Source organism: Mesoplodon mirus, assembly GCF_964341445.2.
Source record: "Mesoplodon mirus genome assembly, chromosome: 17".
NCBI lineage: Eukaryota > Metazoa > Chordata > Mammalia > Artiodactyla > Ziphiidae > Mesoplodon > Mesoplodon mirus.
In genome coordinates, this window is record NC_138993.1 from 17893452 (window position 1) to 17908046 (window position 14595).

Genomic DNA, 14595 nt, shown 5'->3' on the forward strand with positions numbered 1-14595 from the left:
CACCATCTGTGTTACCTAATTGGCTTTAACCTAAAGAAAAACCAGCTTCTCCTATCTTTATGACAGGAGGTAGTTTTGCAACAAGGAGCAAGGGTCCCACCCTCCCACAGAGATGGGAGAGGGGCCCTACCTCCCTTGATGATGGCATTTCAAAGGGATGGCTCCCTCGTGCTTGAGAAAGACAGTCCTAAAGCTGGCAGGAGTCTGAGTTAGCTTTTTAAAAAATTTACATACCTTTCAAAGAGACAGAGAAAAGAACTTAGAGTTACCAGTTTTCTCAAGTGAATGCTCTAAAAAGAGGGAGGAAGGAGAAACATCTTCCCTTATTTTCAACAGGGAGAGCTAAGCCTCTTATTTTTCATCTGTATTTGCCCTTTCAGGCCCAATAAATGGCAGGAATGGGATCCCCACCTCCCGCTCACTCAGGGACTCTCCCACCTTGACCCAGGCTCTGCGGCAAGAGGCACAGCCTGGACAATCTCATTGCTCGACTGCCTGGCCTCTGTCTGTCTTCGGGGCTGGGGCTTCTGGAAGGGAGCAGTACCCCGCTGGTGTTGAGTTGCATCAGGTGGGTTCTGGGGAAAGTACGAGTCTTTTGTGGGGTGACCTCACCTTACCACCTGAGGTTGCAGCCAGGACGCTTGAGGTGTCGTGCATTCTGAAATCTGCCTGGAGGACGGACACTTCCCTGGTGGCGCAGTGGTTGGGAGTCCGCCTGCCAGTGCTGGGGACATGGGTTTGATCCCTGGTCCGGGAAGATCCCACATGCCGCGGAGCAACTAAGCCCGTGCGCCACAACTACTGAGCCTGTGCTCTAGAGCCTGGGAGCCACAGCTACTGCGCCCATGTGCCACAACTACTGAAGCCCGTGCACGCCTAGAGCCCATGCTCCGCGACAAGAGAAGCCACCGCAATGAGAAGCCCACGCTCCGCAATGAAGAGCAGCCCCTGCTCACTGCAACTAGAGAAAGCCCACACGCAGCAATGAAGACCCAATGCAGCCAAAAATAAATTAATTAATTAGTTAAAAAAAGAACCTGGAGAACGAGAAGGAAGGCAAGGTCCCAGCTCACCATGTGCTGAGGATGGGGGCCTGGCCCACTTCAAAGAACACAGCTGCCCCCAGCCCCAGCGGGAGGAGGTGAGTGTGGAAGTCTGTGAGGATGGACAGCTGAAACCCAAAACTCAGCAGGACCAAACTAAAACCCAACTCCTGCAATTCTTACTTTCACCAAAGGATTGCTTCTATCCAAGAGGGGAAGGAGAAACATCTTCAGAATCAATGAGTCAGAAAGGGAGAAACTCAGCCCATATTCAAAGGGGTAATCAGCTCTCCAACGTGGAACAAATCTCACTCTATACAGTGTTTGCGGAGAAGAAAACCGGATTCCTTTATATATAAGGAGGAAATAGATTTGTGCTTTCAGCCGCTCACACACCTCCTCGCTCCCGCTCATGGGTTAACGGGAGGCTGATGGACCTGAAAGGTGTGGGTGAGTTGGAACACGCAAAATACCCCTTTCATAAGGAGAGCACCTTTTAAAAAACAAAATAAAACAGAAGGCACGGTTTGTTTCTTCCTAAGCTTCCCTATGCTGTAGCTCTGTGATATAAGTACCTGTATACGTACATATGTGTATGTTTCTCTCTGAGCAGAAGAGCAGGAGGGAAGCCCCTCCGTCTGCCCCCACCATGTCCCTGGCAGGCTCTGGCTTGCCTTGGGTGGGGAGGCAAGGGCTGAGGCTACTGGTCCCTGACTGCCCTCCCCTTCAGTTGGCAGTGGCCATGGGAGTGGAATTCCCAGTTCTACGGACCAGCTTTGTCCTGTTGCCACTCTTGCTCCCGGCAGGCAAGGCCAGCTACCCCATGGTCTTCGGGGAAGTTTCTGAAAGAGGATGGGATTTCACCCTCCTTCCAGAGCCAACATTACTGGAATGGGAGAAGGAAGGATGAAAGAACTGGAGAGGGCAAAGACAGGCCACTGCCTGTGTGCCATGGAGCATCCTCACCTCTTCCCCGGCACTGGCTCTGGGCCCTGTGTCTGCTCTCTCTGGCCACCTCTGTGGGCTCAGCCTTTCCCAGGGACCCTGGCAGACGCCTAGTGACATGGCAGATGGACCCTTTTCTACTATGGAGTCATAAGTGTTGGGTAAACTATAATCAAAAATAATTGTTTTAATGTAGGCTGCCCTTGAGCAAAAAAAAAAAAATAAAGGAAATCCTCCAGTGGCAGAAACCAGTTGAAGAGGGAAACCACAGCTGAAGCAGTTGAGTGAAGCCTGGAGTCCAGGGGGATCTTAGAGGAGCCCAATTTAGGCTCTAGGGACCAGGCTGCGGTCATAGCACCTGTACGGGAACAGGAGATGTGGCCTCACTCTTGCTTGGAGGAGAGAAAATTTTGATCTGAGCTCAGCAGAAAAGCAAGAGCATTGAAGTGGCACCCCTTTCTTAAAAGGGGATTGGAAAATTCTGCCCGCCAGCTCAGCCAGGCATGCCAAAGCAAACGGTCTATCTTGGGAGTGCAAAGAAAAACAGTTGCCTGTCAGAAACCGAATCCTTGGGGCCTGTGCCATGAATGAGCACAGAGTTCAAATTCCTACTACCTGTGAGGTCCGTGAGCCCCAAGCAGAGAAACTGACATAATATTTGGTCTAAAACAATTGAAACCTCCAGGATCCTGGTAGATGCTAATGTGAAACCACTCTGTGTAAAAACTGTCATAACCCAGAGCACACGGGAGTCACACAGGAAAAACAAATCCTACTGAAGATGAGCTCACAATAAAAAATGACAAATCATGTGAGGAAATGAGTCTCCTTGAGCAGAAACCAGCAGATGCCTCCAGAGGGTCCGCAATGCCTCAAACTCTGCAGATAACGGAACAGTCTGAAAAGAGCTATAAACACATTCAGACCCAGCATTCCAAAAGCAGGGTCCAGAGGTTCTAGCCCCTTCCCAACCTGCCCCTCCCGTGTCCACCTTCTCAGTTCATTCCAATCCCGCCTGCCATGCAGACTCAAAATCTTTTTTTTTTTTTTTTTCTTTTTGCGGTATGCGGGCCTCTCACTGTTGTGGCCTCTCCCGTTGCGGAGCACAGGCTCCGGACGCGCAGGCCCAGCGGCCATGGCTCACGGGCCCAGCCGCTCCGCGGCATATGGGATCCTCCCAGACCGGGGCACGAACCCGTATCCCCTGCATCGGCAGGCGGACTCCCAACCACTGCGCCACCAGGGAGGCCCCAGACTCAAAATCTTGAGCACCTTCGAGTTCTTCCTTTCTCAGCCTTTTGTCTTAAAAATGGCTCTCAATGTTCTTGTCTTCCTCTCCTCTCCTCTGTGACCGCGATGGGCATCTAGCTGGGCTGTCCACTTTCCCGTCCCCAGTGTCCCCCCTTCTCTTTATTTCACCTCCACACTGCCACTAAATTAGCCTCTTAAATGGAAGCCAGATGGTTTCACTTCTCCGAGACAGACTCCTGATTATGAAAGTCTAAGCCTTCCTTAATTTGGAGCTAAACTTTCTTTCCAGTTTTGTTTCCTGTTATAATACATCCCACCCCTCACCCCAACCTCGTGTTTCAGCCTTTCTGGTTTGTTTGTCCTTCCTACCCTCTCCCTCATGCCTCCAAGCAGTCTCTTCCCGCTGACGAGGCTACTCTCCCATCTCATCTGCCTACTGAAGGTCAACCTTGGCTTAAACCTTCTAGAAGCATGATGTCGTGGAAAAATGCAGGCATCATCAGGGCTAGAATATCTGGTTTCAAATTCCAGAAATGTCACTTAAGAGCAGTGCCTCAGGCAAGTCACAACCTCTCTGAGCCTCAGTGTCTAATTATATAAAATGGGAATGATCCTTACTTTGCAGGGTTGGGAGAATTAGAGATAATCTCTGTAGAGCACTGAGCACGGAACCAGCCCCAGTACGTGATCAGTAAACAGTAAACTCTCAACCTCTCCTTTTTTATGGGAGTCATGTCCTCCTGCTTCCCCATCTAGAGGACCATGAGGCTGGAGTCTCCTTTGTCTTTGCATCTTTGCCCTTTTCTGTGTCTAACATAGGAAGTTTTTTTTTTTTCTTTTTTTTTTTTTCTTTTTGCAGTACATGGGCCTCTCACTGTTGTGGCCTCTCCTGTTGCGGAGCACAGGCTCTGGACACTCAGGCCCAGCGGCCATGGCTCACGGGCCCAGCCGCTCCACGGCATGTGGGATCCTCCCGGACCGGGGCACAAACCCACGTCCCCTGCATCGGCAGGCGGACTCCCAACCACTGCACCACCAGGGAAGCCCAAACATAGGAAGTCTTGAAACACATTGATTGACACGGGGTGGAAAGAAGTAGGCACACCTAACTTGATGTTAGAAGGGGAGACTTTGGGTAGAGGGACCGCTCAGATGTTGGAGTGATTGTGTCACTCCAGAGAGGGCAGAACCACCATCAGGAGTCCTAAGGAGGCTGATGGTAGCCCAGGATAGGAAGGAATATCCAAAATTTAGAGTTGTTTAACACGAGAATAGGTACCAAATGGAAGTTACTTGCCATTAAAAAGTATAGAAGGTATTCCTGGGTTGAATGAGGTATAAGACCAGATCAGTGATTCTTATCTTAGGGAGTCACAGGTACCTTTGAAAGTCTGACAGAAGTTATGGATCTTCTTCCCTAGAAAAATGGCCCAAAGCATAACATTTTGCAAATAATTTCAGGAGCTTCATAGATCTTAGGTAACGTCAGCTGAAAACGCTTCGGCTTTCTCTCTCACTATTTATAGTGAGAGGTTCATTGCTGTTATACGTATCTTCAAAATTCACACCTGCCATCTGGAGGTCCAGCTTCGTATCTAAAGCTCATTGCCTTTTGCCACAGATTCAATACTCGGCATATTTTTTGATAAAGTGAATAAATAAATGAATGAAATCATTGATTTATCTGATCTTCAAGGAAACCTGTGTGCTTGAAGGAGAGAGAAAGAGCAGGAAAACAGAAAGAAAACAATGAAGGGTTTCAGAGAAAGACCAGTACAGGGTAACAAAAAGTTGGAGAAGGGTTAATCAGGGTCAAAGAAGAGGATCAATTTTGGAAGGCCTGAACTCCCGGCCTCTGCCCAGGGCTGAGCGCCCCATTGAACTTCTAAACCCAAAATCCTGCAGAAGCAGACTCCATCCTGCTGGCCCTGACTCCTTACCCTCAGAGTGATGGTGGCACATACCCAGGGGCTACCGGGGAAAATCACTCATAAGATCATGCCCATGTCCAGGTGGTATTCTTTTTTTTTTTTTTTTTTTTGCGGTACGCAGGCCTCTTACTGTTGTGGCCTCTCCCATTGCGGAGCACAGGCTCCGGACGCGCAGGCTCAGCAGCCGTGGCTCACGGGCCCAGCCACTCCGCGACATGTGGGATCTTCCCAGACCGGGGCACGAACCCGGGTCTCCTGCATCGGCAGGCGGACTCTCAACAACTGCGCCACCAGGGAAGCCCCCAGGTGATATTCTGATTTGATTTTGAAACCTCTTTCCCTCTGTGAATTTAGGTCTTAATTATTCTGCAACCACTTTTTCTGTTATTACAATTGCTTAGTTCACATGTGGTAATGAGTTACTAAGCGAAGTATGCTGAGGTTTGTTTTTTCCCTCAGAGTATCATTATTCAATGAATAGTTGATTTTCAACACAAACACCGGTGACAATAAGTCCCAAAAGGAAAATATGCTGTCTGAGCGCAGGGGGATTCCTTGTTTGAGAAACTGAACTTGCGATTCTCCAGGATTAGCTGGTCTTCCGATCCACAGGAGCGAAGAAGACAGGCTGCTCTGCCCGGTCAAGGCCTCTGGCTCTCCCCACAGCCTGCCCCCTGTGCTAACCTGGAGTTATAGTGGTTGCGGGATTTCACGAGGCGCCTCAGGCTCTCCAGGGCCTCCGGCAGCCCCTCTCCGGTGAGGGCGCTGCAGCCCTGCAGCTCCCAGCAGTGCCCCTGGAACCTGTCCAAGCCCAGCCTGTCTCTGATCTCAGGCAGCGGCAGGGCGTGGGGTGCCTCCTGCTTGTTGGCCAGCACCAGGAAGGGCACGCTGGCCAGGTGGGGGTCGCCCAGGGCCTCGGTGAGCTCAGCCACTGCCTCGGGCAAGCGGGCTTCATCTGTGCTGTCCAGCACGTATATGAGGACGTCCGTGCCCTCCAGGTAGTCCTTCCAGCTGGCCCTGAGCTGGCTCTGCCCCCCGACATCCCAGAGGGTCAGAGACACGTGCCCAGGGGCTTCGAGAGGCTCCACGTTGAAACCCACGGTGGGCAGGGTCTCCACCAGCTGGTGGCCCTTCAGTTTGTACAGGAGCATGGTCTTGCCGGCCGAGTCCAGGCCTATCATCACCACCCGGGCTTCCGCCTTGTGACCTCGGGAGTTCACAGACCCCATGGGGGCCACTGCCAGACCCTAGGGGAGAAAGGCCGGGTGCACACATCAGCCATTCTTTTCAGAAGAAACACAAATCCTTGAGGGCACATGGGAGAAGAGCTTCTACGCCCAAAGTAGGAAAGTGTCTTTACAGTGTCATATTTCAGACAATGGCCTGGGTTTCGAAAGGGCAGGGAAGTAGGGGTGTGTGAGTCAGCATCCGCTGACCTATCTCTGGGGGGTGCCCGCTGCAGAGAAGAGGGCAGGGCCTCCCCTAAAACACACGGAATGTGAGCTCACATTCCTTGGTAGTTAAACCAAGGAGGCACAACGAAGTTCCAGTTAGACAAACTGAAAGATGTTTCCATTCTTGCAGGTCTGTGGCTTCTAGCCTCTGTTTTCCTCCTGTAAGCCTAAACCCCGAAGGGGAAGCTATCTTGGGGTCAGTGCACTAACAGAGGGGGGCAGTCGGCTCACGGTAACTTCTGCTTCCTTTGGCTGCCCCCCGCACAGGACCAGGCCGCATCCTGTAAACAGTGGCTATTTATAAATACTGTTGACCGTGGACACATGTACGGCTCAGAGCAAAGTGGTTTCCTCCAGTGTCTTGCCAAGGTAAATTACCTCCAGGTTTTTCCAGAATCTCAAATTTTAAGATCAAGACCTGTTCCCACCTTAGTCCAGGGAAAGCTTGGCTGGAACCGGGGGAGGGACATCTCACACCCAGGGGAGTATATTTCAGCTGCCCCTGGAGGAAAATAAGATAGCCTCTGTTCATTCCTCAAGCCAGGGGTAGGAGAGTGAAATTAAAGTTACCTCAGTGTTATCAGGCTGCGGCCGAAAGCTCCCCCTCTGTGGTGGTCTTCCACCTGCAGCTGCGTTCAGTCCTGAGAGCGAGATGGGAAAGGAGTACGGTGACTGTGGCCGGTTCTCCCTTTTTGTGTTTCCTTTTCCCTGATGCTTGGGGGCGGGGCACAGGCTCCGCAGCCCCGCCCTCGGCCCTGGGGCTCCCTGAGCAGAGCAGTCCTGCTGAGGATGTGCCACAAAGATGCCCCCAGCCAGGCCCAGAGCCGACTCCGGGTTCTTGGCTGTTCAGACTCCATATGCAGGAGGGAGGGCACCCAGCTCAGAACTGTGCCGTGGTCCACTGATTCTCCTGCTCTTCCCCTCACAATCCTGGGATCCCCTTGGTGGAGAAATCTGAGAATCAGACCTCTTCCTTCAGCTCATGCCTCAGTGTGTTTCTGGTGCCTGGAGATTCTTTCATTTGCTTGGAACCGTATGTGCTTAAAAACTGCCTAAGTAGGATTAAAACACTCTTAAAAAATAGGTTTAAATGTTGAAGGGAAACCAAAATAGGTATATATATATATATATATATATACTGAAGGTAAACCATAAAAATCAAAACGTTGTGTTGCTGGGTAGAACCATGCGTGATTAAGCTCATTCTTAAGTTTTTTTCTTGAACAGTGTAATTAGTGTAATTGTATTTTTCCCAGTAAAAATGATGCCTTCAGGGCTTCCCTGGTGGCGCAGTGGTTGAGAGTCCGCCTGCCGATGCAGGGGACACGGGTTCGTGCCCCCGTCTGGGAAGATCCCACATGCCGCGGAGCGGCTGAGCCCGTGAGCCACGGCCGCTGAGCCTGCGCGTCTGGAGCCTGTGCTCCGCAACGGGAGAGGCCACAACAGTGAGAGGCCCGCGTACCGCAAAAAAAAAAAAAAAAAAAAAAAAAAGAGTAAGAAAAAAAAAAAAAATGATGCCTTCAGAAAATAGAATTTTCAAAAAATTGGCCAGTCAGAAGCCCTTGTTTCTGTAGCAGATTCTGATTTGGATCTGGAGCTCCAGTGATTTGGTTCTCGTAACCAATGACAGTTCTGCTTTCCAGCACATTCTTTCATTACAATGTCAAGAACCAGGTTGGGGCTTGTGATTCTCTCATCTTACCAACGAAGAAGAAACAGGCTCAGACAGGATAAATTATTTGCTCATGGTCTTGATGAATTTATAATTCGTCTCTTTCTCTTTCATCATGTCGTGTTACGCAGGGAGAAAGTGCTTTGCAAATGGCAAGCACCTTACTGTGACAGTTGTTGTCATTAGGCTGCTATATTTTAATAGGAGGAAGCGATTGAGAAAAATCAGAAACCTGGGCGCGACTGTGTTCTGTTGATTTATAGCTAGGGAGCCTAGGGCTGTGGTGTCAGTGGATGGAAAATTACTAAGAGACATCATCGGAAAGGGGGATTCTGGCTAAACTGACCTAACAGAGTCGTCACTAAAGACAGGCCAGGGTGATCAGACCTCACCTGGGGGATGGTGGAGAATGAGGAACCTGGTCAGATATCGAGGGTGGAAATTCTCATTAAACAGACTTAGCAGGGTTCTTGCTAAAACTGGATTTTATAAGGAAGTGCACAGTCTCAAAGCAGTAAAGGACTGTCTGGAGGGGGGCTTGTCCATCTCACGCATGTGCTGGGCAGTTAGCTGAAGGCGTGACCCAGCCCTGTCCAGGCCTGGCTGACAAATCAGTGGGAATCCTGCAAGGAATCTGCCAGGACTTTGTAGGAGGATTGGGGCCGGCAGAGGATAAGGACATAGCAGGCTAAGGATAAGGTGTGCGTGGGGGCTGAGGGGCCAGGGATGCTACTCTGGCCCTGGTTCCCCTTGTCTGAGCCCAGGGGAGAAGGGAGTCTGGCAGACTGAAGAAGCCATTGACTTGAGGGGCTCAGAGGCACCATACCAGGCTGCTTGGTGCTGAGTGCCCCCAGGTGACACAGTGAAGGGAGGGACACTCCCCCAGCTTCCTGCCCTGAGGATTCCAGGGAAGCCTGGGGCCCCAGGGCCAGCATGCACGCCGTCTGGAGGCCCGGCTTTGGTACTGACAGTCAGGCTCTTAGAGAAACATCGCCCTCTAGGGTCTAGACAGGCATTCAGGGGGAGGACCCCTGAGCACTGACCAGTCTCCCCTGGAAATAAAGGAGCCTTTCCTGAGGGCTAAGGTCCCTATAAGCTGGAGAAGATGAGAAGCAAGGAAACAGCGATTACGTGTTCTACCCGAAGGCCGTGTGGCCTGAATTACCCCTGTATGTTCCAACCCCATACCTTTGGCTCAGCAAGGAGGAAAGCTTTTCACTGGACGCCCTCGTGTGGGGAGCTATAGAAGGGCTGCTGATAGAAGGGCCGGTGACCTGGGAGGCAATGAAGAGCAGAAGGTAACAGAGTGGGCTTTGGTTTGGGACCATCTGGGGGCACACTTGGTCTCCACTACTTATTTGCTGTGTCACCTCATGCATGTTCCTGAATTTCTCTGTGCCTCCATTTCTTTATCTGTAAAATGGAGATGATGATAATACTATGGTACCTAACTTGAAGGGTTATTGGGAGGATTACATAAGTTAAGGCACATCACTAAGTACTCACATTGGGTACCTAGTCCCAGGTTAGTACTGTGAAATAAGGAAAGGGGAGCCATCAAAAGCAGAGGCGTGGTTGGAGAGGGACATGCAGCTTTGTAAGCCTGTGACTGTAGCTTCTAGAACTATAATAAAGACGGGTGTCTCTGCTGGGCTCACTGATACCAGGAGAGACAAGGGTCTTGGGCCCCACCTGTACTGTCCCTAGAACGTAGGACTTCCCATGATGGCCACTGGATAGCTCCCCATGGTTCAGAGAATGAGTTTAGAAATCTATTTTTGCCAATTCTTGGGTAGATATTCAGGCCCGGAGGATCGAGGCATACTCTGCACTCACAAAGAAATGATTTATAGGCCAGAATGCTATTTCTTAACATTTCCAATGGGATCTATTCGGCCCAAGATCAGGGACCAGTTTTCCGTGCAGCACACCTGGAGAAGGTGTGGGGGGAGGGGAAACGTGGTGGATGCACAGGTGAATACATCAACCGTGGAAGCTGCGTCCGCACAGGCTGTTTGGAAACAATGGACAGTTGGTGGATTTTAAGGGATTGTTTATCATGGAACAGAGCCTGGTGACGGCTTTCTTTTCTCCTCTCTACAGTTAGGTTCAAAGGGAGAAAGTGCGAGAATCAGAGCTTTGTTCCCCTGGAAAGTGCTGAAGAAACGCTGACAAATTCCTCCTTCCAGCCGTCCTTTTCCTGGGCTGCATGGGGGGACCCTGGCTTTCTGACTGTCTGTTACAGCCTCATCTTTCTCTAGTCTCTCACTTTCTCAACTTGGCAATACCCAAGTAAGTAACTGGTTTCCAAGGACTGCATCTTTCGAAGATCAGGTTTTATTCATTTATATTTTCAAGTTCTCCGTACAAAATTCAAAAGGTACAAAAGGGTCGAGTGTCAAGGAAGTTGCCCTCTCACCCCTGTCCTCCTGCCTTGCAGGTGCTTTCCTGGGAAAAGAAACCCACATCATCGGCTTTTAGATATTTTCCCAGAGACAGTCTGTGCACATGTAAGCAAGTATAATACATTAGTTTTTCATGGTTTTCCTTTCTTTCTTTCCCCAAATGGTAACATACTCTGAGGCATTTAATCTCTTGAGTAAATCTTCTCTTAATCACTTTCTTAGGCATCGGCTCTGTCAAGGGTCAGTGGGAGAGGAAGGGAGCGGTTGCAGCCGGCAGCGCCCCCCCCACAGTGGGTGATGTGAGGGGCGGGTGAAAACGGTCTTTGTGGGGTATTGTGGTGGGAATCAACGCTCCAACATGCTAAAAGTGGAACTTCTCTCAGACATTTAACTCCATCTGTGACTACCCTTTATTAGGCACTCCCGTGGAGCCCTAAGCAGTGTATCTGAATTTGGGGTGGTTACCACAGGTGCAGTGTGTTTATGGGAACCTGGTTACAGGTAGGCATGGCCATGGGTAGGGTTTCCCCAGACTCGGAGAAAGCGGGCAAAGAGCACAAGGTCGACGGATAAACTGAGACCAGTGACTCTCAGTAGCAGCACTTGGAAAGTTTGGTGAGTGCACACTGCTGGCATTCAGTGCGTGGGGACCAGAGATGCTAGACATGCGACAGTGCCCAGGATAATTCTGCACGAGAAAGAATGTTTCTTGAATTTGAATTCAGCTTTTGAATGCCCCAGGCATTTCTGTCGTTTTTAAAAGCCCACTATTTGTAAAAATTATCTGATCCTAGAACCTAATTTTGTTTTATATGTAAACCCAGACAATCTTCTGCATCGTTTCACATACATGACGTTTTCCAGAAATGTCACTACTCTGTGAATTGAGGAAAGCTTGCACTTTGTTTTGTTTGGAGTTTTAGTGTGAGCTGTTCACCATTTTAAAAAATCACATCTCTGACAGCAGCAATGCCTGTGGCATTTAAGTTGCTGATGAGACACAGGAAAATGCTGTATCAGGTGCCAGTGAGGCCACAGTATTTCTTTTCTTTAATTTTTTTAATTTTTAATTTATTTAATTTGGGCTGCATTGGTTCTTCGTTGCTGCATGCGGGCTTTCTCTAGTCGTGGCGAACGGGAGCTACTATTCTTCGTTGCGGTGCGCTGGCTTCTCATTGTGGTGGCTTCTCTTGTTGCGGAGCACGGGCTCTAGGTGCGCGGGCTTCAGTAGTTGTGGCTCGCGGGCTCTAGAGTTCAGGCTCAGTAATTGTGGCGCACGGGCTTAGTTGCTCCGCGGCACGTGGGATCTTCCCGGAGCAGGCTTGAACCCATGTCCCCTGCACTAGCAGGAGGATTCTTAACCACTGCGCCACCAGGGAAGGAGGCCACACTGTTTCTATGTTTAGGTGCTGTGATTGTGCCTGAGCACTTATGATGGAAAAAGAGATTCTCTTACTACATTTACCTTCCTTTTATTTATTCCTTATCTTTTAGTTAAAGCATTATATTGATTTTCTTTCAAGACCATGTGGGCAGGTAGATTCTATTATTTCTGATTTTCATTTCTTGATTTTAAAACATTGGACATTGTAAAATATGTGTTATGTAAAACAAAAGGTGAGTTGCTGTTTGGGGCCCCTCCCATAGGAGGAGATGGTTGGATAGAGGAAAGGATGAGTGAGGACCGGTCATGGGGGAACCAGGTGGAATGACAATGGGGGACCCCACATCGGAAGTCATAGATGGTGACAGCCAGAGGGTACAGCTTCTTGCTGTCTGATCAGTGAAGTCTGTTCCTTCAAGGCGGTGTGCAGTCTCACCCTCATGGATCCTGACTCCTACCGTGTCCTGTGGGCCACCTTGGAGCAGCACACTGTCCCACCACATGCTCAGTATTGCACAGGGGACACAGGTGCAGGAGCAGGTCAACCACCCTAGAACTCCACATGTATCGGGGGTGGGAAGTTTTGTGTATGAAGATCTAAATCAGGCATAAGGTACAGTAGACACTAATTGCAAAAATATTTATATTTATAATATATAAATATATTTATTTTTATTTTATTTTTTCATATACCTTTTAAACAGATATATCTGTGATAGCTCTGTGCCTTTCCATGCTTTTCCTAGGCAGTTGGTTTCATGGAATATTGCTGACATATTGCCCTCCACAGAGCTTCCCAGAACACAGAACTCTGTCTGCCTATGCTTTTCTAGTACTTTAACTACAAATGAGGCTCTCCTAACAGAGGGTGAATCAATAGGAAACATTCTACAAGAAATATTTATTCTGCACATGGCATGTGGAAGCTGCTTCCCTGTGTTCCCTAAATCCTGGGTTTGGGATGCTCTGTGCCTCCCTCACAGTGTCCGAAGAGCTGGGCTGACTTCCTGGTACATCTTCCCCAGTGCCTGCGTGGAGTGTCCTAGGCCTGGGGCTCCTGATGGGAGGCCTTCCCAGAGCACAGCTGTGGGCCCACATCTGCATCGCTGCTCCCCGCACCTTCAGCTCTGGGCTCAGCCGCCTGGATTATTTTGAAATCCATCTAATGGCCTTAGTGGAGAGAAAACAAATGCCCTTTGTGTGCCCCACTACTATCACTGTCATATTTTCTCATCTTTCCTCCCTTTTCTGGCCAGAGTTTCTTCAACAATCCACAGCCCCCTTATTTCTTGTGTTCCATTGCACTTAATAATCGGTTTGCCAGTTATAGTCCGGCCTAATTATAGCTGCTCCACGTGGGTGTAACCAGAGTGTACATACACGTCTGTATTCTGATTTATTTCATTTAACTCTATATAGAAAATTACGCAGCCTTACCCCTACATAGTCTCCAATAAAAACTTTTGTGTTGGCTTCATAACTATATTACATCAAGGAGAAATACTATGACTTCTAAAATAATGCTGAATTAAAGATTTTGTGAATAAAGTTTTTCTCTTCATTTGGATTATTTCCATTGGCTAAATGGCCATAGTTGGTATTTCTTGGACGGAAGAAATGAACGCTTTATGGCTTGCTCAGATCTTCCAATACGTCATCACGTTGCGCTACGAGTTATGCCTTGATTTTACAAGTTGGATTTTCTTTTTCTTTTTTCCTTTTACAGACTGTCCAGCCCTCCAGTCCCCAGGCTCAAAGCACCCATGCTTTGAGTTCCTCAGCCTTCAGAGAGGAGGTGGTAGCTGAATGTACTGTCCCCAGACACTGTTGTAGGGAAAAGCTTCCAGGTGCCGTAGAGATTGGGGAATAGAGGAAACATTCCCACTGTTGAGGTTTTTGATGTAATGATGATAATGACGATGGTACTGGTAGGCACCATTTACTGGGTCCTTTATGTTAGGCGTTTAATGATCTCATTTCCTCCTCTTGACCACTGTGCCAGGTAGGTATCATTATCACCATTTTATTCAGAAAAAGCTGAGGTTCAGAGAGGCAGAGTAACTATGCTTTCAGCTGCAAGTGGCTGAAGCTAGGTTTTCTCATGATCTCACTCGACCGCAGGTAAGGAGGGAGGAGGTCCCAGGGTGGTTCAGCAGCTCAGCAGTGTCATCCAGGAGCCAATGTCTTTCCACATTTCTGCGTTGGCATCAACTTGTGGGTGATGTTGCCTTTCCTCGGTGCAGCAACGCCAAGCTTCTCATCTTCACACAACCGAATCCAAAAGCAGGAAGAAGGGAAAGGTGGCAGTCTTCTCGTGTGTTTGTGTGCATGTGTGTGTGTGTGTATTTATTTTATCAAGAAGGAAATATTCCCCCAAAGCCTCCCAGTCAATTTTATCTGATATCTCATTGTCCAAGAGAATGAAATGACTTGGTTTGGCCAGGCAGGATTCTGAGCGTACTGTCTCTGTCTCTCGATAGCTGAGAAGAAACTGGGAATAGTGTTGGGTG

The 14595-nt window shown here is 49.1% G+C and overlaps 1 protein-coding gene across 1 annotated transcript; it reads right to left on the reverse strand.

Annotated features, from left to right (window-relative positions):
• Positions 1-222: 222 nt before the first annotated feature.
• On the reverse strand, positions 223-7313 carry ARL11 (ARF like GTPase 11). The gene is made up of 2 exons (XM_082602107.1): positions 7195-7313; positions 223-6417 (listed from the first exon to the last, which is right to left on the reverse strand). The coding sequence occupies exon 2, from the start codon at positions 6397-6399 to the stop codon at positions 5812-5814; it is 588 nt and encodes a 195-aa protein (XP_082458233.1). The 5' UTR covers positions 6400-6417; positions 7195-7313; the 3' UTR covers positions 223-5811.
• Positions 7314-14595: the final 7282 nt, after the last annotated feature.

What these genes read in the sequence shown, in the direction of transcription:
- ARL11 (XM_082602107.1), bottom strand. Translation starts at nt 6,399, where the DNA reads ATGGGGTCTGTGAACTCCCGAGGTCACAAGGCGGAAGCCCGGGTGGTG.